Here is a 23,567-nt window from a genome sequence, read left to right as displayed (position 1 = left end):
CCAACATCCACAGTGCCTTTGATCTGCATCCTCAAGCTGCATCTACATTGCAAACATCATCTACATTTCCTGGGTCATTCCCATGATTTGGAAGTCTTGGATAATTTCTTTAGGGGAATGTAACACTCTGCAGAGAGGGCAGACAGAGAAGTCTGTGTGAAGGCAAGTGCCTGGCTGTGCTCTGCTTGGGACCTGCAGCTCTCATCCACTGGGGATCCACGTGCTGTTTAATGAATGTTGTAATATCCAGCATCCTAAGCCACATTCTGATTTCTCTGTTCAATCAAGGTTAATTCCATTGACTTCTGTGAATTTATTCTGGTAAATCTAAGCATGCAGCATATGGTTCTGGTGGAAAAGTGTTTAAAACAAGTTTTAAAACTGGGCAGTTATTGGATGGGATCCTTGACAGTGGCAGCACCAGGGCTTCAAAGGAAAGTGGGAGAACACCTGTTTGGAAAGCAGTAAAGGAAGAATTACCCACTGGGTACTTAAGCCAAACCTTAAAACAAAAGGCGTTTTATCTCTTCAATACTTCTAAAGTAACTTTAAACACAGTCCTAACTAAAAGCTTATGACAAACTACTGTTTTTCAAGAAAGTCCACTAAGGTCATTAAAAAGGAAGAAAAAAAGAAAGAAGTATCCTTGAAAGGGTCCTATATGATCTCATTTCTACTTCAGCTGTTTCAAATTTATCTTCCATTGTTACTGTGCTCCGTTTTTTCACTGTTCACATGCTAAATGTACAACCTTCAGGGATGCTGTCCAGCAAATCTTTCCTCACTACAGGAGAACCCTTTTATCCATTGTAATGAGTCAACATCTGTATCTTATAAGTACATCTTAGGTCTCTTTAGCCTACTTTCTCTTCAGGGGAAATCAGTACAAATTTATCATCTAGTAGCTAATAATAAATGTAATCCTTTATAACTGCAACTTGGCTTTCTCCCAGTGGCAGCTACATCATCAGTAAAGCCATTCCACCTGGCCTCCCTTCTCCTGTTCTCTCCTATTGATAAAGAGGAAGTGATTTACTGGATTTAATTAGACATATTCCTGCCTTGAAGCTCCATTCACCTTCTCTTCCTGTGGATGTCTGCCTCTTTACAAAGCATCCTTTCCATCTGTTACTTATTGATGTTAAAATAAACTCTCTTTATTTCACAAAGACTTCTCAATTTCTTGATTTAATGTTTCACCAAGTTTGAGGTAAACTTCAGTGAGGATACTGATCCTGTCTCATCCTGGAAAACTTTGCTTTCTCAAGTTGTATTTGACTTCTTAAATCAGTCAATTCTTCCTTCATCTACTTATTGATAGAACGGAATGCAAAATTACAAAACTCTCATGTTTTCAATTTTGTTCATCAATCCCTGGCCATGCAGCCTTTTTCATGCCCACATAAAATTTTGTTTCTTGTGCCCTTTCAGAATCTTCCCCAGCATTTGTGTGTCGTGGAGCATGACTAAATATTTCACCAAATGGGTGTCCCCAATGAGCCTCACATGTGACCGAGTCCTGTGAGGGTTCTCCTTCTCCAAAATCCTTTGGAGCAGCTGGCGGTGCCCACTGGCAGCTCTTGTTAGCAAAGCTAGATAATTAATGATAAATACACTGACTGTTTCCCTCAAGTTAAATATCTTTCAGTTAACAGAAAAACACTGACAAGATCTTTAAACTGGAAGAAATTACCTTGGCTTTCCTATGTCCAAATAACATATAAATGAGCTGAAGGTATTCAGCTACATTTTAAAAAATCCAGCATGTTTCTATTTGAGACAGACATGCTACATAAACTATATTTTAAAAACCTGGTATCAATTTCTCATCCTAGATTAGCATCTAGCTATAATATTTCTACCCCTCTGACCACTGACCATTATTTCATGAAATCTGAATTGGGCCATTACAGCAACTGTTGTCTGAATCTACGAATATTTTTCATTTCAGCTTTTACTGGTTTTTGAAAACCCATAATCACCAAAATATCAGTCATGTTAACTTCAGAAGGACACTGATACACAAATTCTGAAGGACACCAGTTTACTGGGTTTTCCCTTCCCTCTATCTGTGAAATCAATTCCTGAGCAATCCAGAAGGGATGCTGATGAATCCTAAAACCTCATCATGCATTCACCTTTCCAGCAGTTGTGCTCAGGAAATACTAGTCACACATATTAATTCCACATTCATCTCAAAATGTTCTCTTCTTCAGAAAATATCTGGCCACCACAGTTTGTACTTTTTCTCCCACAACCCAGTCAAATTACAGATTCACTACTCTTTGTCTTTTTTAGTAAGATTCATTCCCATAATTACATATATATAATATATATGTATAGATATGGAGGGGAGGGTTTGGTGACATTCTACAGCAAATAAGAAAAGCACTTTCTGCCTTTTTCTGGTCTCTTATCCATTTTTGAATAGTGTTGAGGTCTGCAATGTCTGATTAAATGTATGTGCTCAGCTGAACTATTGAAAAGCCTGACAGAAAAGCAGATGCATTTCAGGAACAGATGCATGTACAGGAACACACTGTACAATAAAATATAAACACAGCACATCTCAGAGAACTGCAAGGCTGAACTTGTGTGCAAGACAATGGGAAATTTAAAGATTTTTTTATTATTATTTGCATGTGCTCCTTCCCTCTCAATACATGCTTCAGACGTCTCTTTCAAGAAAGTATTTTGGAGGATGACTGCATTTCAAAGGAAGTGATTGCCTTGAGCACAGACTTGCCAGACCTGTCTGGTCCCATCCTCTCCTGGGAATGTTGCTCAGAGGACGTGCACAACCTGAGCTTCATGGATACCTGCAGCCTGCTTTGCATGCAGAAACAAAGGCACAAACCTCGACCATTTCAGTTACCACACAAATGTCTATCAAAATTATAACTACAGAATGAAATGGGCACAAGCTGTGTTAATCTGGCTTTCAGTCATAGGTAATAAATACAGCTGCAAAACCTTCTATTTTTTGCCCACATGAATAATAAAAGCTTCTGTATTATACATACAATTTATCCAAGTCCTCCATACCTGCAGTGCATTTTACAAGGCTCACACTGAATTATTCTGGAAGAAAAACAACAAACCTAACCTAGAAAAGAAACAGTAAATATCTTTTGAATACAGGCTAATTTAAAAAATGAAAAAGAAATCTGAAAATTACAGGAAGACATTGAGGTCCAAACTCTGGAAAACCTTATCTTATATAAAACTAACTTAGTTGAATAAAAAAATTGCAGCAGGACATTTTTGTGTGCTTCTTTGAAAACTATAGGTGAGATAAAAATGAAAACAAAGCTACACTGCAGTATGCTTCAACACTCCTTTTTTTCAGCCTCCTATCAGTTTCTGGTATTCAGAGCTGAAGCAGGATTTGTTTCACTGGCTGAGAGCAGACATTCAGCAATATGCGTGCTCTCTCAAAACATACTTCTTCAGTTTTCATTGGCATTTTTGCTTCTTAGAGTTAGAGGTAAGTTATAAATATTGCAGATCTCTGAACAGAAAATTGTGCTTTTTTTTTTCAGAATTCAGCTTGTTGAATGTTGTTAAATTATTAAAAGGAAAAAAATCTTAAATCCAGTTCATAGACACGTGTAATTGGGCCATACATGACATTTTCAGTCACTGGAATCCCCAGCTACCAATGCCAATGGTGTAGGTATTTCAATAAAAATACAAGGGAAGCTTAAATAAGCTCTGAAAGGAGCGACAGCCTCCAGTTAAATGTTATATCTTAATAAAAATGTTTAGCATAATTTGAAAGCATGAAAATAGAAGTGGTATTTGGCATTAATTTTTTTTCTTTAATCTTTATTCTGCAAAGTATGTGCACAATATGCAGCCAAGTCTTCCTGCAGGAGATTTATAATTCATACTTCAGCTCTATAATAATAATACAGCTCAAATCTACTTTGGGTTATGACAAATAAGATTCCTGGGAGTTCAGCTTAACATTTCATAGTAAGTGTGGTTGTTTTGGTGCAAGGCAGATGATTTGCAGACAGGGGAGCATGTCTGTAGCTTGTGGACTCAACTGATCTTTGGACTAAAGATCCCTATTAACACACATACCCAAAATGAAAATTCTTCAATGGAGGAAGATGTTGCAAAAGGCTTTGTGAGCTGTGATGGCAGTTTGTGGAAAGACAAGCCCCCCCTTAGCCTGCGTCAAACTGCCTGTTCTAAAACTTGTGCTCACCCTAAAGAGCTTTAACATGTCCATGGTCCAGGGCCTTCAGTGGTTCTTAAGGACACGTTTCAGTCCATTACTCAGCCAGCAGGAAGAGCAGCAGAGCTCTTCAGTATTCCAAATAAACACTTCACTGCATACTTGTGAAAGCTTAAATAAGCCTTGAAGAATATACTTCATGTCCCAGTCTGTGCTTGCTCTTGGCTTCACAGGACCAAGCTGGGCAAGGGAGCAGATTCCAGAGACAGGGATGCGGGATGGGGGGAAGGACAGCAGGATGCTGCCTCGGACAGGGGGCAGGCACAGCCCTCGCTGCCATACTCCCAAGGGGCACTACATGTTCGAGAGTCCTGCTGGAAGGCGTGGGAAGGAACTGAATCCCTGCTGGGGAGGGATCCTTCCTTCTCACAGGGAAGTAAGGATTCATCAAAACAGACTTAACAGCTGAGTTACAAAGCCAAAGACCTGCTAGAGCTAACAATGGCAAACTAATGGAGCTAACGGGAAGCAAAGACCTCGATCATTCAGCCAGAAATGGTCCCTCAGATGTTCTGATGCATTTTAAAAGAAAATCTAGCTAAGCAACCTAATGCAGAAGGAGATTTTCTTAGAATAGCAGTAGCAGAGGCCAATTTCAAAATTGTAAAAATGGAACTAACCATGTAAGTACCAAGTTTCCTTTCTGCTAACAATAGCTTCTACACAGGACATCTGGCACACAAAGTAGGTGACACTAATTTGATTGTGAGGTAAACACGTATAAGATAACAACTGAACCAACAGAAAATCATTCTACAGGATCCTGTGTGTGGTATTTTGACTGCATTCCAGGCTGGATGTGAAAAAGGCTCCACTCACCTGCAGTTTCAGAAGCATTATTTGAACATGTACCCATTGAGCACTGACACAATGGTACATTTTTTACATTATTGGATTTTATTGCAAGCCATGTATGGGAGCCATTTATAGTCTCCATCACCACTGTGCAGCAACTGAGAAATGATGCTACAGGGTGTGTTTTATGCACCTTCCTTTCCACTAAATTTGTGACAGTTTTCTAAACTTCAAACCTCAATAAAGCAGTGAAAGGCCTTTCAATCCAGCATGACCACACAATCGAGTCTGAATGCTAGCATGACTCAACACTATTCTTCCATCTTGCTGAGAGCCCCAGTGCAGAGCTGACGCTGTCGTTGGCAATTCTGTAATGGACATCAGGGCAAGAACAATCAGAAGCCAGGCTTACTTCAAAGACCAGAGTCTCATTAGTGGGTCCTGCCGCATAGAGACTCTCGGGATGGTTAAAGGAGCGTTGATAATCAAAAACTGTCCCAGCAAAAGGGAACTTCCCTGGCCAGTCGATTGTCCAGTCTCCTGTCAGGTAGTACTTGTTGGCCAGGCTGCGCACGGCCAGGTAGCTGGAGGAGACGTGCATCTCCTGGAGCTGGATGCTGCGGGCGCCGGCCGGCACCGTCACCACCGCGTAGTAGTCTGTGAGGAGAGAAGGAAGCAACGTGCCGGCAGCTGTCACACACACAGAGCTGGCTCATCTTTCTGAGCCAGTCTGAAATTATCACAGTTCAAAAGACACACAGCTGTTCTAACCCACCAAGTGACTCCATTTTCACCAGGAAAAACCAGTTCTGATTTTAACCCCCCCCCCCCCCCCCCCTCCCCATGTAATCAGAGTAACTCTGAGGTATTTCAATTCCTGAAATTTTTCCTTGGGATTCAAGGCAAGAAAAAGCAAGTTCACCTTAGAAAAATGCAGAACACACTAATGGTGGCTCCATTGTAGTTTTCCCTGTAGTTTCCTACAGTAGTTGGAAGGTACTACTGCCAGCCACAAGGGCTTTGAGGGGAGATGCACTGGGATGCAGTCTCCACAAAGCTCTGGATAACCAGAGGACCTCCCTGCTGCCAGCCAGGGCTGTATTACTATATCCTGGACAATTTCCTGGTCCATATTACTGCAATAAGGACATGTCTTGTGATCAACAGCAAACAGATCCTCAAAATATCCCTGTGGGTACAGAAATCTTATCTACATTTTATGCCTGAGAAAGTGCAGCACAGTGAGATTATTTCCCAAGAAGCCTGTGACAGTCCACTAAGGAAAAGTCCACCTCCCAGTGCCTGGATCCTCCACTGAAACAGCTGGACAGCTTCCAGACAACTTAATTTGAAAATGGACATGGAAATACTGTCATGTTTGGCATTATGCTGTGTATTGCTTTTTATATGTTCTACAGTCCCATCCCAGTCAAAGCTGCTGACAACAATTTTTTCACTTGCCTGAATCCTAAAATCTCTTTTAAGAGGAAATTCACATGTAAAGGGAAAATGTGGCTTAAGAAACAAGAGGATTGTTTAACTGACCAAGACTTATGCTCACAGATTTCTTGTTACCAAGAAACAGGAGAAACGTGAACTCTCCTCTCACTCTCCCTGTGATTTTCAGCTCACATCTGGACCCTCAGCCACTGCCTGAATGAGCAAGGAGTCATATATATTACATGGGGACACAGCAGAGCAGTGAGTTCATAATCATGAGGAACAGTTTTCCTTACCATTAGCTTTGTGCTGGATCAAGTATTGGCCTTTAAAGAACTTGCACGTTGAATTATCTCCTTTACAAACTCCACAAGCATCCAACACAGCTTTGGAACCAAGTCCATGATCACACCCTACTTGCTGCAACCAAAAGGCACAAGTGAAGGACTCAGACAAAAGGGAATATAAAGAAACAGCTGCATTTCCCCTAAAGGAGTCAACTGCCCACTTATAAAAAAAAGATAGACATTAGGATTGTAAGAAACTTAATTTTATCTTACTTCACATATTCCATCAATACAAATATCATAATTATTTGGAGAACACAGAGTTCCATCCTTCACTTTGCTGGACATTGCAAAGAAAAAGTCAAAGTCTTCAGCTGTGCAGTACAATTTACATCTGTCTTCCTCTGGGGAAAAAAACAAACAAACAAACAAACAAAGGACAAGGAAGCATTAGCAGACCTGCATGACAGTGTTAAAGAGATAAAAAGCATCTTGGCTGTTGTTTCCTCCTGCATTCTAGAGGATAAGCTGCAAGGATGAATTGTGCATGGTGACAACGTAGGACACCAGAATGTAGCTAAATAGAAATATAGCTAAATAGAGGAGTTTATATCATGCTTTTTTAAAAGCATGTGTGGGTTTGCTTGTCCACACAAAGAATTAAGAATTCAAACCCAGTGTAAAAGCATGTGCATTGCCTTAGCTCTGCTGCTGCACCCTGCTTTCAGTTCCACTGCTTCACAGGCTCAAATTTCATTTTTATTAAGAGAAATGGGACACTGCAATAATTCTATTTGAAGTTTATTTAAAATTTGGGAAAGGGATAACATGGCACAAATAATCAGTTCAGCTGAAAGTTAGAACTGCAGCTAGACTTTCCCCTAACAAAAGAATTTTTCCTCCAACAAATCCCATCCATTGTCAAATTTCTCCTTAAACACGGGTGGTGTGTTATGCTTATAAAGAGCTGATTAATTCTGCATAGACAAAACCAGTCATGAAATTGTAAATATTAGCACAATTGCTGAAATGCACACTTTTAATACAAATTTAGGTGCAACAAATAAAACAGTTTTTAAGAACATGAAATTGGATTCAAAACAGGATCCTTTTATTTTTAAATCAGCAGCTGGATTTCCAGTAGTCTTTTCCACAGAGGCAAAGCATCTGTAGCAATTTTGAAAACCAGATCATGTTTTCAGGACTATAAATGTAGATCTTGGGGGAGCTTTTACAAAGCAGCTGACAGGAAGGATGGGCATTTCCAACTTCAGAGACACTTGGAGACATCTTGCTTTTGAAAATTATGCCCCTTGTCCCTAATTTTAAACTTCTGTTACTAAACACAGCCTCTCCCTTTAAAACCAAAGTAGGCTACCTTAATTTCTATGAAACAAGATGCATTTTTCACCCCATTTTACAACATCCACTGTTACATGCTGTGAAACCATATCAGTTCTTTCCTCTGTTCACATTGGCCTGTTGGGACATTTATAAATGTCCACAAAAACTTTTGAAGAAAATATAATCAGGCTACAAATGAAAGTTATATGTATGTGTGTATATATATAAATATATTTAATAATACACTTATTATCATCAGAAGCAATTTGTACAAGTCCTAAACAAAGCAGTTACAATGTGAGAAAATCCAGGCACTTTTATTCAAGTAGTGCTTTCAAACTGGAGAAAATATTTGTTTTATCTGATAGAAGTGAATACTGATTCAAAATATTTGCAAAATTAAGACACATTAAGTAAAAATAAACTTGCTTGTTCAAAATAACAGAAATAGTCATTGAGACCTGAACTTGATAAAGATCTCTTAGTAAATGATGACTTTAAAAAATGTATGCCAGTACATTGTTTGCATTTCCACTTCTCATGGGACCATACCAGCAGAAAAGTCAAAAGGTTGATTTACTGTTACATTTTGAAATCTGAGAACATTCCAAAGGAAGGAAGATTCTGGTAGTGTTATTGTGGAAGCTTACATTTCCCATGCTGAAAATTCCATGGAAATTGTTTTGCTTGGGTTTCAGACTAAGCAATATGGAATATAAAATGAGAGAGAGAGGGGTGGCAACAGCCAGGGAGTCATGGTAAGGACAAGGACTCGAATTCCCAGCCCAAATCAATCCTGCATGTCTGTACAGGCAGGATCACACAGGAGGCTGAGTCCAGCCCTGCTAGAAAGCAAACACATCTCACACAGACCCAGTGAGCCCGTGTTTGCTTACATGGGGTGATGTTTGCCCAGAGCACACGGATGAATTGGTGCTCAGAGCTCCCTACCCCTGTCCCTCAGAGCAGGGCCACACTTACCTTCCACTTTGGTGTAGGGCTTCCACTTGTAGAACCAGCCCCGGAAGGGTTTGCTGTTGTACTCTGCACACTGCTGGGCTCGGAAGTCCAGGCTGTCTGCTGGGCACGGCTGCTTATTACAAAGCTGATAAACACGACTGGAGCCTTGGCAGAATTTCCCACCGTACTGTGGCCTTAAAAAAAAATAGAGAAAAAGATGATTTTGCAAAATCTTCCTTTTGTGTGACTGGCATGTTACATGTGTGTGAGAATATGTGAGAATACAGGGAACAGAAGAGGACGTACTGCCCTTAGAGATCAGTATTTATTATATGGACCATTAATTTTCATGGTTCCTAAAACCAAGCAAAGCAGTTGACATGAATTATCTACTTGGATCATTGCAGACTCAGCAAAGATGCAACCATCTAGAAGTGAGTCATGTTTGCACTAATTTAAATTTATAGGGCTATTTGGTATTGGCCGGGTTCAACCTTGTTATACAGCTATTTTTACTCTGCTGTAACCAAGGAATGAACATGTGCAAAGAATTACCTATCACAATTAGAGTTAATAAAGGATAACATAACACTGATCAAACAAAAAGAGAATGAATGATTACATTTGCTTGTTCATTTCTTTTGTAAATCATTTTGAAAAAATGTGCTTTTAAATAGTAAGAGGAAACAGGGACTATGCACAGTTGTCCTGCTTTAAGAAAATGCCAGAATTCAGGGGTAATTTTAAACATGTCACATCCACTTCAGCAAACCTTACCTGGGTATTTCCCTTCATTTTGGCCAGAATGGAAAGAGCATATTCTATTACTTGGCTCATACCTCACGTTATCAGAATATTATTTTTTTAACTATTTGGTCTGTGCATGGACATTGTAAAACAATGTAAAATGCAAGAGTTGCTCTTTTTAACTTAGCAATTCACTGATGTCACTTGTGCAGTTTCACAATGCTCAGATACACATCTGCAAGCACTGAGCCAAGTCTTCAAAACAACAAATTCTAAGAACTCTTTGTTGTATTATACAATTCTTGCATGAAGAGAAAAGAAATGTGCCAATGCTACACTTGCACTCATTTATATAACGATTTTTGAAAAATTAGGGAACTGACATACTTGAAGAACAAGCCATAAACTTTCAGTGGACAGCTTTGCCCCATATTACAGGCACATTAAGGAAAAAACCCAGAATCATGTAAAAGATACTTGATAATATATACAATAACAAAAATTTAAAATTCTAAGAGTATAGAATGTACAATTGAAACATACTGTTTGTTGAAATCCCTAAACACTCTGCTACAACTGTTCCCCACATCCAAGGATCCCATGTAGCTCCTGACTTGCTCATGCCTGGAGTAACATGGAGACAGCTCAGTGCAACATGGAGGAGAAAATCCAGGAGCTTCTTCTGTTTGCTTTGTTATAAATTTTAACTCCCGTATGTCTAACCCCCTAACCAAGCTGGGACTTCGCTTTTTTATGTTCTACTTACACAATATCTTTTTTTTCTCTTCCAGAATTCTGGGCTGCAAAACAGTCTTTCAGAGAAAGAGATGGAAACACACCTGTTACTGTATTTAAAACCAGGTTAAAGCACCAGTGAAATGTGCTGTGGGAAAAAATCCACAACTTCCACTGACTTCTCCTGAGATCACCTGCCAGCTACACTGACAGTAGGTTTAATCACGAAGGTCTTAAAAGTCAGATTTTCTGTCCTAGTTGGTGGCAATTCAGCCTATGAAGGGCAGGGAGAATATGGAACATCACTGAAATCAGGGAGTGTTTATATTGACTTTGTGCAATTGGTGAGAGCTTTGAGTTAATGCAGCCAAACTGCTGGGTGCTGACTCAATTCCCTACAGACTTTCCTTACAGCTTCAGCACATGGAGGATTTTTGACCTCCTTCAACCCCAGAGAACAAATCTGCTTTAGTATAAGGAAAAGAAACAACCTCCTTCCAAGAAAATGCCACCAAATAAGCAATATAATAGAATTATTTATGGCTAGATCGTGATTTCCAGCCGCACTCTTGCAGTTGAGGATGGGATAAAATTCCTCCAAACTAAGGGAGCTCTGAAAGAGGCATTCTGTTTCCCAGCTCCATTACAGCATTTTAATATTACAGTACATTCCCATTACTGAAACTGTTGGCTTGAGAGCCATGGAAACTTCTCCACCTTCCTTTTTACCAACAAGATGTCAGTAGGAGTTAAGTAATTCACATGAAACGAGATGGAGATCTACAAAAGCAAGTTTCTGTGAAAATGCTATTATCCACACTGAGAAAATCACACTTTTCTTGAGGATGTTTGTAGCACCAGTAGACTTTGGGTTGACTGGCTCCAGAAGCTGTTGGTGTATCCACACTTAGAGTGGAATGCCTTGCACAGAGGGTATTCTGATATTTCTGTAGTGGCACAGTACCCCCAAAACAGATACAGCCTAAAGCTTTCATCCCTCTGTGACGCCCCCCAGCACTGACATAAATAGGTTGACCTGCATAAAGCCTGGCTGAGGATAACTGGAAAAAGAAGAAATTTGGTAAGAAAGGCCAGCAAAAAAAAAGTCACCAAAGATGAATTTGGAAATGGTGTCTAAGTGCAAAAAAAGGCAAATACTTCACTTAATTTAAGACTAAAATATCAAAATGCTACAAGAGTAGCTTTAATTAATTCTGCAGTACCCTTTTAAGGGTAGATTTCCTAAACCACGATATACTACAACACAACAGAGAGAATGAGAAATCCTGGAATTCATCTGATTGAGGGAAGTATTTTATGCAATACCAAATTAAGACTCTGAAATTCTGTACTCCTATTTTTCCCCTTTTTGTAATCATTTCATTTCATGTAAGAACACTCCTGCTCATCTTGTAGCCATATTATGATAGTATCACAAAGCTATTTTATTCTGCACAAATCTGAAAGGTCTACAAGGTCTTTCAGTCTTTGTTTTTTAGAAGTATTTTAAATGGCATCATTAATTTGCATCAGTTTACATCTCGCATTTTCTATAATCACTGTTACAGATGTTGCACACAAGATTAAGGAAAGTGTGTTCTAAAAGTTTTGATTCAGTCTTTTGACTGCATACATGCCTAAAACTCCATTCTGCTCTTGCTGAACAATGCACTATTGTGAAGTGTAGGATGCAGTCCCACAGATACGATTTAGGTATTAATTTAAATCTCTCAGGCATTCTTCAGGTTCTTTCCCAGCTAAACTATTAAATTATGCAATCAATTTCTATCTTGGAAAAGTACCTTAACTGTAAAGTGCTGTGGCGTATGAAAACCAGATCCATGAAATTACACTGTGACAATTTACAGGAACATAACGATTTCAGCAAATCTGCCCAGCTCTGTGGGCTACAGGTGATCCCCATGGGCATTTGTCAGTGTGAATTTATGCACAACTCCAGCAGTAATTCCAAAGCCATACCCAGAGCTGTCCGGGTGTGGTCACAAGGGCTGCCTGAAAATTGGCAAGAGGAAGGGAATTGCATTGGTTGGATATTATTTGCAAGAGGAGGATTTCACAAACACACACAGGTTAACAAGATTTGCACACACAGCTGCCTGATTCTGTGTTCTTCACTTGTCCTTAAGTTTCTGGTAAAGTGGGTCACCTTTAAAATCACCAGATATTGACACATTTCCCTCGGTGTTCATAAGAAGTCAATTACTTTGACTTCTTTTTAGAGTCCAGTCAGTTCTTCATAGATCCATACCCCTTGTTCTAATCTCTTAGAAATGTTATTCTTTGTAATTTTCAAAATTTTGCTATCCAAAATCATCTATCAAGCTTCTGAACAAAACAAACATTAGCTCCTACACAAATCTAGATTAGGAAAGTGAAATAAATACGTAAAATAACATACATATATGTACCAAAACAGATAAACATCTGAAATGTGTTTCAGGAATTCAGAAAGAAAGGAATCATTATTGTGAGTCTCTGTGTATTTATAGAGGTGAACCCTGAACAGGGACTAGTTTTGAAATCATTCTGTGTGGTGTAACATTGAAAATGGATGATATTATTTTTCTCATGATTCCACATTCATACAAAATGCTGTGATGGCAAATACAGCTACCTGGACATGTGTGCGCTGTTGTGTGGCTTATTTATACTCCTGTCATTCAATCACTGTAACTCTGAGAGAGAATTATACCATCTTTTCTTTGCACTAACTGGATTACCACTAATACAATGGAATTAAATCTAGTGTAAACATGATCCAGCTCTGGTATCAAGTACGACTTGGTTACATCAAATCTTATTTTATTAGAACAGGCAGATCATCTGAAGGAAAGTTCTAAGTGCTACAGCAGCTGACACACTTCATGTTAAAGAGCTTCTACTTGAAGAAATCTTTTTCAATTACACCAAAATCACATCAGTGAACCAAACTGAACCATTTCCACTACTGGACAGTCTCCTGTCACACAGGGAGAGCAAGGGGGAGCTTATGCATAAATACAAACAATGTGCACCCAATACAAATTTAGCAAGGAAAACAAGAACTAAAATAGAAAGACCAAAATATATAATGGCCTCTGAGACCCTGCACTCTTTTGCTAAGCAGTTTAACAAAGGAAACTATCCAAGTAATTTTATTTATGAAAATGAACTGAGAAACAACAGAAAAGGTTGAGAAAATGCTCTGCTACAGATCTGCAAAAATTGGCTTGACTGAGGGTAATAAAGGCTATTTTAACTAACTCACATTCTCCTATAACATAGTATATGAAGCGTGGATATTATTACTGCAGCACTGTATAGTAGATGAGAGGCTTCTTTACAGCCTCATATAAACTGTGTCATATTTTCTCTGTTTTTTATTACTGCAGTTTAAATGCTGCTTTTATTATGTGCAATGAGGAATACGTGTCTATGCCTGCTGAATTTGTGTATGAAATAAAACAGGGAAATCCTTTTTTTTCTCTTAAGTTGCAGTGAGTTGAGTACTTGGGAAAGATGCTGGTCAGGTAACACTTCAACTCTACTTTGAAAAACTTATTATAATGAATAGTATTTGCAGAGATAAGGTATTAATTAGAAGCAAATACCAAAAATGTTTCATGAGTTAGCACTCAATTCTAGAGTTCAGCAACTTTACTTTGACTCATGAAATATAAAAGAATGCAAAGAACATGGCAGACATGCAAAAACATCTGTCTTTATCATCCTGGATAAAAAGGATCTCAGTAAAAGTCTTAATAGCTTTTAAGATCTTTTTCTCCTGCTCTTATGGCTGTTAAGTGTAAAAATGTCTTGTATGGTGCTTCCTTACTTCTGCAGGTATTTGATAAACTGTAGCATCCCAAAATAAAAGGAGCAAGCTGGGCTGAAGATGTTGTGGTACTCCAGCAGTCTGCAGACAGCCACTGCTTTCTGGGGTCAGGACATAGCTCTGTCTTCCACCCACTGACCGCTCATACTGGACATGGAAGAAAATCTTACAAATGTTTCCACACACATTATTTCCCTGCAGAAATGGACTATGCTAATTTTATGTGCCAGTAACATAAATAGTATAAAAATAATACCTTTCCAATATGTCTTACTTTGGATTATTGCAGTGTCTTTCTTGATAGGTGACCCCCCCTCCACAGGTGCGAGTGCACTCTGACCACTCGGACCAGGCTGACCACTGGCCATTGACAGGCTTGGGCCCGTGGTCACCGTATCGGACACACTGTCCTCTGCGACACCACTGCAAAACAATGCCACAAAACAGAGTTACAGCACCTAGGAGATGCAAAAAAGAAAAAAAAAAAACGCATTTAAAAGCTCCAGTGCTTGATCCTAATAAATGTAAGGTCACCCACTGAACTCAATGAACAGCTCACAGCAGGACAAGGACTCTGGAGTACAATGGACTCGATCCATACAATGGCATAGATAAGTAATGTTTTAATATTTGTCCAAGTTCTGAGTTGAAGATCCCTGGGGTAACAAATTTTCAAAACTGTTCTCTTGAAGAGTGCTTTTTTGGCTTACTCTTCCCCCAAAAATCCGTGTTACTTTATGGCCCTGTGCTGCAGAGCCTCAATACTTCCCATGTAATTTGCAAACAGCCTGCTAAAATTCTAACATGTTTCCCTTTTATGATTCAATCAGGAAATACTACACAAGAGAAAAAGCAAAATAAAACATTTGTCAGTAACTTGAAAATCAAAACAATGTTCTGCTGGAAGAAACATTATAGAAAAAGAAAATATTTTGTGTAACTACAGATGTGAGTAAATTACAAGGTTCAACTTAAATAAACTCAAACCAATGAGGGTAAATACAAACAAATAAGAGTAAATGAGAAGGTTTGACTCAAACAAATAAGCTCTTTTAGCGGTGATCTCTGATGAAAATATGGCCTTAGTCTGTATAGCAAATATTATGGCTGAAGGTATGCTCATATCAGAGTGGAATTTGAAGCACTGATCTAACTCCTGTTATAATTCATGTATTTTCTTACTAATTTAGATTTGCCAGAGATACCTCATCCCACAGCTCGTTGGGAGAGGCATCAGGCCCTGCCATCCGACAGGTACCACTGGGAGGACACGGCCTGAATATGCATCACAGTGGAATCACTTACAACGCAATCTCAAAGTCCAGGACAGCAAATCTCGAGGGATCTGGATAAAACTGGTTTTGATGGGAGCTTGTATTTGACCAAACACAGTCTAAACTCAAGTTAGGATGACAATGTTTTATTTAGAAAACAACTTACCATACTAATACCACAAGCTGTTCCTTCTGCTGCGGGCATGAACTTTGTCTCACACCTATGACCCACTTTGTGACACCACAGAGATTTGCAGATATCCTGAAAAGGAAACAGTACTCACTACGGTACTCACAATTTCCATTATTTCCTGCTGTTTAGAAAGAGTAATAAATGATACATGCTTTTTCTACCTTAAAACACATATAAATAAACTATTTTCTGAATTTAGAAAAGCCTGGGTTTAAGTTTCCTAGCACAGCCATACCCTGTATATTGCCTTCTTGTTTATGCACCGTTTCACTATACATTTCTTAAAACTATATTGAGTGTGAGATTATAATAGAACACAAACAGTGTTAAAAAGTTCATGGCTAAAATTTCATCATGTCTGCAGGGACTATAATACTGTGAAGAGACAAGATTTTTCTAAACCATAGAAGATATCTGGAAAGGCAGTCTGTGCACAGTGCTGTTCACTCCCCCTTCCTTGTCTATTAGCTGTGGAAGGAACACAGCTGCTATCACTTGAATAAAGTGGTTAGTAGACGATAAATCAAAATACTCCAGGATAATAACAGGAGTAAAAGAAATTACCATACGTGTTTTCAGAATGAGCACTCCAGATTATTTTTAAAAATACCTTCTCTGAAGAGACCAGTAAGGAGTGTAACAGTCGTTAAAACAATAGGTTAATCTAAATTAATCATTCATCATGAAGTCAAGAGTGTAAGTTACATTTCATTGCTCTAAAATAACCCTATAGATCTCCCCCAGGCTTTTTGCTGTCATAAAACACAAGAAACTGAGTCCTTCTTACCCCACACAAGCTTTGATCAAAACTCTACTGCCTGCTAATTTCCCTTAGCATAGCAGGCAAGGGCTCATGGCTCATGTGGTTTCAAGTGCCCTCCTTATGACTCCTGGAAGGAACACATTTCCTTCTGAAACTCCCCTGGGACTGGAATATTCCTCAAAAGAGGCCAGTACCTTCAAAGCAAATTGCCAAGCAAGATAAGGGAGAGAAAGAACCCAGGCCTCTGAAGAACCCCGTATTACTTGCACTTATTCAGTGCACTGCAGTTCTTTCATGTCATTTTAACTTCTCAAAAGTGCATCAAGAGGTACCTTTACAAAGCTGAGGTTGCATAGTTTTGCTTTCATTCCAAATTGCCATTTGCACTGGGTATCAGCATCATAGATCTGCCCTGGCAGTTTGTCAGGGTATTTATACTGTCCTGTTTGCTTAGGTTCATCAATCAGGCAGGCAGCTTGAGCTGTACTATAATGAGAAGGTAAATTAATCATGACTATGATCTTTACATCAAAATATTTTAATTTGCTACAGACCAGCACAAATACATAATACTGTATACAGTACCTTTAACTAGTTCTAGAGGTATGCTCTGAAACAAAAATATCTCTGTGCAAGAACCAAAAGTTCTTGATATCTTTGTTGGTACCCTGACCTGCAAAGTTTTAAGGAAGGAGGAATTTCCAGGCTTTGGGACTCTTGTGACAAGAAGAAAGAATGATGTCAAATTCTTCTCCTCCCTGTATTCCTGGGTAACCAAGAGCAAGGGGACCTCATTTGCTTTTTTCCCTTAAGTGGATTCCCTGAATCAGGAATCAGCAGCAGCAGCAGGCACAGTGTCCCATTCCAGCATCTGCCTGGTGTGGAGCTGCCCGGAGGCTGCTGCAGGGTGCGTATTTTGGGCTGGCTGTGTCCAGAGCACAGCTCCCAACTCCACCTTTGCCCCTTTGTCTCTACCTGAGAATCTGTGCATACAGAAGGTCACTTTATGCTAGATTTATCTTCCAAGTGCCAGTCTCTGGGACCATATTGCAGGTTGGGAAGCTCATGTGACTTTTTAGCTTGCAACTTGCATCGGTACACAAAATATATTGCATTAAAAAATCCCCAGAACTCCATTACATTTTCTGGCTGCTACTCAAAGATATTGACTGGGAATTCAAGGATCAGATCCACATTAACTGCCTGATTCTCACTCTAAGGAATTAACACCTAAAATGCCTGTGTTGGTCTTGGTCAGAGCACCTCCTACTATTTTTTAGTATCTGCATTGATAAAAGAAAAAAAAAGGGAAATATTAATGTAATGATGAATTAAACAGTGATTGAAAAATGGTTGCTCTAAAGGCATCACTGAGTTATGATAACATGCTGGAAAAATAACTGACATCTTTCCCTTTTCCCTTTCTCCCAGAAACAGGATGTGAAAAGTGTAAAATGTCCTTTACTCATGACATGAGCTAGATCAAGAGAGAAACTCCAGTGAGAAAGGCCACTGATGTTAATTTACATTTTGTAATGACTTTGGTACCACTGTGTCTGCCCTCTTTTGTGTACACTTCCTATTAATTCTCTAACAAACCCAGCTGCTGACGGGAACGCCTGGGAAAGAATGATACACCAGTCATTACTGCAGGGTAGTCCTGGAGGGTGAAACTCATGCTTTTGAAACAAGGCAGGACAAAAGCCCTTCCAGGCCACACCACCTCAACGCTCCAGCAGCCCGAGTGTGTGGGCTCACACACTGCAAGGGTTTGAGCACATTTTGAAGGAGAAGAATTTCGCACTTTAGTAATTTTTATGCTGTTCAGGAATTCAAGCCCAGTTACTAAAGCTGCATTCCCTGGCATGGGCCCAGATTTACATCTGACCTACCTGAGAAATTTGTTGAGATACTGCCTGCTGCACACAGACCAAGAAAACACTCCATTGTTTCCAGTGAGTGTGGGAGACATAATATTTCCCTCAGCTTTTCTACAAGCATTTCCTTCTCCATCGTGAATCATACCAAAGCTGAAAAGAGAACCAGGTGGGAGAGTGAAAATCTAGATTAAACAGAAGCAAGACAAAATCTGGGGGAAAAGAAACACTTTCTTGGTCACAGCTCCACGCTTGAACTCCACAGGGAATGTGGAATTCATCCCTTTCACTCCAAAGGCATGAAAACATATGCGCCACAAAAATTAGTATTGGTATGAAACAAGTTCCAATTAACAGCAAATTTTTGTCATCACACACTTGTCTGATGGGAAAGGATAGTCAGGTTCCAAGGAAGAGCCACACTGGGGGTGGACAGGAGGTCTGCACTGGGAGCCAGTGCCAGGACACTGCACAGAGGCACTGGAGCTGCAGACTGGGCTCAGTTTCCCAGTTCACCCATTTCTCATTCCCGAAGGAGAACATTTTCATGAGGAGGTGGATGGACATCATGGATTTTATGTCCAGCCACACTTGTACTTTCCTGTGAACCTGTCAGCTTAAAACCAGCAAGCAGTGTGGGCCTGTCTTTGCCCAGGGATAATGCCTGTTAACATGAGTGGTGTGGAGATCAGAATCCATGGAAATAGCAGCCACAGGAATATACCTTACATACCATAACTGCCTTCCTAATAGGCAGGAAGAGCTACAGAGCTCCACTTGCAGCAAAGGAAATGGGTGAGAATGAAGAGAATACAAAAGTATGAATATAAAAATATTATTCTTTCTAATTTTGGCCACTAACTTGCTATATTATCTCAGGCAAATCACATTGGTTTCCTCACCTTTGTTATACAGTGTCATTTTGTCTAGACTGTAAATGTTCAATGGGAAGAGTGCCTCTTACTGGGAATACCGCCTCTTATGGGGTGTTTTTCTCAGTCTGAGAATCAGGAGGCCCAGCTTTCACTAGGAGAGGTGTTAGGATGATATAAAGAATAACAGGCAATAATAAAAAAAATCACATTATAATTACAAATTATGGGGATTTTATTGATATAATAAAGCTAATTTTTAGAGGTTTTCCTTTCACTGTTCTGTATTTACTCACTGTATGGGACATCTGTGAATTTCAATGTGTTTGGGATAGAAATTTCATCATCTGTTACTTCAATATTGTAGTACATTGGTGACTTTATAAATGTAATCTGTGCATGTGCAGGGAATATCTCATATACTGGACTCAAGCCTCTACTGCTATAAATCATTACAGGCTCATCAGAGTTACTGCATGTGTTGCCACCAGCTGAGGCTGCAAACTTCCTAAAATATATGGCTCTTTCTATAAATGGACAAAAAAAAGTACCGATCGAGCCAGTATTTTAGAACCCTTCATAAAATACTTTATTCCCCTGCACTGCAGCCAGAGAATCCCCAGTTTATATTCCACTGACACAACGGGGTCTGGACACCCAGAGGAACTGTTAAGCTTTCAGGTAAAAACACAAACTTTAGAAAATCATTAAAATGCCTAACAAAACACTAAAATGTCTAACCACTGAAGCTTTCAATGGATCACAGAGTGTGATATTCCCCTCCTGTGAAACCTTTGGTTAATACATTCACAGTGGACCTCAGCACCCCCAAGGCTGTCACAGGTTTTTTTCTTCCAGAAGTCTTTGTATCACAGAAACCAAGTCCTGTTGTCTTACATCATGTATTAGGTAGTCTCAGGACCATGAACATGACAAATTATCATAAAGACATTTTGTGTCTGGCACAGGCTTTCCCCAGGAGATAAGAAGCATTTTATTAGGAGCATGGAAGTATACCAAAGAAAGGTTGAACAATATGTGAATCAAAGCCAGTGGTGAAAAAGGAAAAAATAAAGAAAATTTTTTTTAAATTCCAAGAAGACTCTTCCAAATCAAATAAGAAAATTAAAAGGGAGGAGAACATAAAGAGGATAAATGGGATAATTCTTGAATAATAATCTATGGGCCTGATTCTCTACTAATACTGATCGAAGGGCATTAAAAATATCCTGAGGTCAGTGAAATTGCATTAGTGTGACAGGAGGATCAAACAATATTCATATTACATATCTGGTCCTTTGAATGCTTTGGCACAATTCCCACAGGCCTCACTGGCAGCTGGATTACTCTTTAATTCCTTGCTTCCCTTCAGATGCACAGAAACCTGTGAAAGGGTCACTTCTGTAGACATTAGGTCATAGTGTGTACTGCAGAGCATATTTGTACAATGAAAACTAAATAGTCCTGATGCACTCAGGCAGAATGGGAGTGCTTCATGCCTTGACCAATCAGCAGAATACAGTACCACTGCTTTCCAAAGGTCTTCTGTGCATTAATGTTGCTGAAAAATCAAGACCTTTGAACTAACCCGTGATGTCAGGTTTGTACCACACAGAGAAACTGTGCTTCTCTACTGCCAGTGGTGAGACCAACTCCAGCTTGAACTGTGCTAAAATTGGAAATCAAAACTATCCACAAAGTTGTGGAAAAGTAATTCAAAATGACTGGGGAAAAAAACCAGCAGAACAAAACCTGATCATCATCTTTAGCTTTAATTCAACAAATTGAAGAATAGCTGAAGCTCCACAAAAGATTACTCCTGATTTTGTATGAGAGACACCAGGTTCTAAGAAAATGACAGTCTTTCTACAATAGAAATCAAATGGAAATCCAACAGATATAAATACAGAAAGGCAGAAACCAGCACAAAGGTGGGTTTTTACCCAAATCACACACTAAACACGTAGAGAGAACAAAGGACAGGCTGAATGTTTCCTATGAAACTCTGGGTCTTCTGGGAAAAGGAGACCTCCAAGAGACTCAGAGAGATCCCCTCTCCACTGAAGCTGCAGAAACCTGCAGTGCCCCCTCTCTTTTTGAAGCAACCATATGGATACCAGCAGTAATTTACCTACCAGAATGTGGGAGCAGTGTGAGAAGCTCAAACGTATGAAAGAGGACTTGTCAATTCTGAGCCCTGCAGAACACCACTGGTGACCAGTATTCAGCTGGATGCAACTCTGCTCACCACCAATCTCTGGGCTTCCAAATGATTTATATTTAGAATGAGCCAATCCAAATGATCTATATTTAACTGATTTATATTAAATAGGCTATGTTTCCATTCACTTACATATTTGTTTATAGAAGAAGAAACTTACTTGTGTCCAGATTCATGAGCAATTGTAAAAGCCAGTCCAAGGCCTGTATCTTCATTAATGGTGCAACTGCGGTACTTGCTGCACATGCCACTGATAGGTGCAAATCCTGAAGGAAGGAAGCAGTAAAATAGCTTGTTCCTCTACAGAATTCCAAATACACGTATCATCTGCACTGCCCCTAATAAGCCAGTTTATTTTGGCACAGGGAGACGCTTGTCTACTTCATCAGGTTTATCATGGAGGAATTACAGCAGACTTTTATTTGACAATAAAGGGACTCCTATATAAAAAGTATAAATCAAACCTAACCTCTCCAACTACACTTTATTTGTAAAGATTATTCTCCCCCCCAACCCACCCCCCCATGCCTTTCCTGCTCTCAAATTAGGGAGGAATCCCATTCAAAAAAGCAAGCAGTCACAAAAATAAAAAAAAAAAATAAGAGCGGCTCAGAAATATTCTCAAAATCAAAAATATTCCTTGGAGAGGCGACAATTCAAAAACACTACTGTACTGTCTTCTTCAAGAAGAATAAGAGCATGTGCAAAAATGAACTCCCTTATTTGAAACCAATTCTGCTCCTGCTGTGGACACCCCCACGTTTCTCAGCCTGTGTTTTGGTGTCATACCTAAAGTATCACAGGGCTCGTTCTTCCAAGAGCAGATGTCAAAGCCTGTCAGAAGGATGGCATGGTCGTGGCGCTTCCCGTTCTTCCCAACCAGGGCCGACTGCCACTGACAGAAGCTGTTCAGGGACTGGTCAGCGTGGTGGTTGATTAACAACCCACTCTGCAGGGAGTGCACAGACACACAGACAAGGTGCTTCCATCAGGATGTGAGAAAGGAGATTGAAAAAGTATGAATTGCTAAGAGGGGAAAGGGAATTAATATTTCATATTTGTTCTACATCAATTTATGTATTCCCATGTTGACTGTCTGTGGTGGTTGAGTCAGCTGATGAGTGAATCTCTTACAACTGTAAAACAAAACTGGGCCTCTCCCCAGACACACAGGTATTTCCAAAGATGGTGGCTGGAATTACAGTGTACAAATATTTTTGATTCCTGAGAATGCTGAACACCAAGCCATATTCAATATTGTGATTAAAATGTATTGTGATTTCTGAGGAGGAAAAGTATTATCCAAGTAGATCAACCCATTATGGATTTCTTTTCAGCAAAAGAGGTTTTGTCTTCTTTTGTCTCAGCACCCCTGACACAAGAATTGGCTCCACTCCCACCTTTTGTTACATGCTTTCTTTAGTTTGGGACTTCTCCTTACCACTTCTGATCATCACACCCCGGAAAGCACAGTTCAAAATTTTTCTGTTTATTTAAATACTTATTAAGTAGATTCCTTATTCCAGACATTTCTCCTCAAGGAAACACTGGAAAATGTTCAGTTTTATCTTACTGGAAGCATTTCAGTGTTTCTAAAGAATATTTATATGAAATGAAGAATTTAGAATAAAAACCCAAGAAGCACTGAAAAGCAGAAAGCGTCATTTTGGAGATTTTGGCAGTTTTAATCATCTTCTCATACTCTGTCTTAAGAAACCTCCCTGTACATAAGACGGGACACCCAATGCTCCCAATGAACAGCAGCAAATGAAGTAGCTCAGACAAAAATTCTGACACAACTTACAGGCTCTTGTTCCAAAAGAAGCAGGCTCACAACAATAATGTTTATATCACTTCCAATCGTTCCATCTTTGAACAGACTAGAGACCTGCAACGATTATTGGAGAGGAAATGTCACCTACATGCGTAATCCCTTTTTAATAGATTAAACATATGTCCTGAGTTATTGCCTTGGACT

The 23,567-nt window shown here is 39.4% G+C and overlaps 1 protein-coding gene across 3 annotated transcripts in view; it reads right to left on the bottom strand.

The window, feature by feature from the left end:
* ADAMTS18 (ADAM metallopeptidase with thrombospondin type 1 motif 18) overlaps nucleotides 1-23,567 on the bottom strand; it is a 77,187-nt gene that overhangs the window by 20,937 nt on the left and 32,683 nt on the right. For all 3 annotated transcript variants that reach the window (XM_048316779.1, XM_048316780.1, XM_048316781.1), the window contains 11 exons: nucleotides 23,394-23,477; nucleotides 22,379-22,538; nucleotides 21,750-21,855; nucleotides 18,512-18,649; nucleotides 16,952-17,105; nucleotides 15,830-15,925; nucleotides 14,664-14,812; nucleotides 9,094-9,266; nucleotides 7,042-7,172; nucleotides 6,778-6,901; nucleotides 5,454-5,698 (listed from right to left, as the gene is read on the bottom strand). In XM_048316779.1, coding sequence (XP_048172736.1) covers nucleotides 5,454-5,698; nucleotides 6,778-6,901; nucleotides 7,042-7,172; nucleotides 9,094-9,266; nucleotides 14,664-14,812; nucleotides 15,830-15,925; nucleotides 16,952-17,105; nucleotides 18,512-18,649; nucleotides 21,750-21,855; nucleotides 22,379-22,538; nucleotides 23,394-23,477 — 1,560 coding nt within the window. The remainder of the gene's footprint in view (nucleotides 1-5,453; nucleotides 5,699-6,777; nucleotides 6,902-7,041; nucleotides 7,173-9,093; nucleotides 9,267-14,663; nucleotides 14,813-15,829; nucleotides 15,926-16,951; nucleotides 17,106-18,511; nucleotides 18,650-21,749; nucleotides 21,856-22,378; nucleotides 22,539-23,393; nucleotides 23,478-23,567) is intronic.

The sequence above is a fragment of the Corvus hawaiiensis genome, chromosome 12 (genome assembly GCF_020740725.1).
Source record: "Corvus hawaiiensis isolate bCorHaw1 chromosome 12, bCorHaw1.pri.cur, whole genome shotgun sequence".
Taxonomy (NCBI): Eukaryota; Metazoa; Chordata; class Aves; order Passeriformes; family Corvidae; genus Corvus; species Corvus hawaiiensis.
Note: the sequence above shows the minus strand (reverse complement) of the source record. Positions and strands in the feature narration are given on the sequence as shown.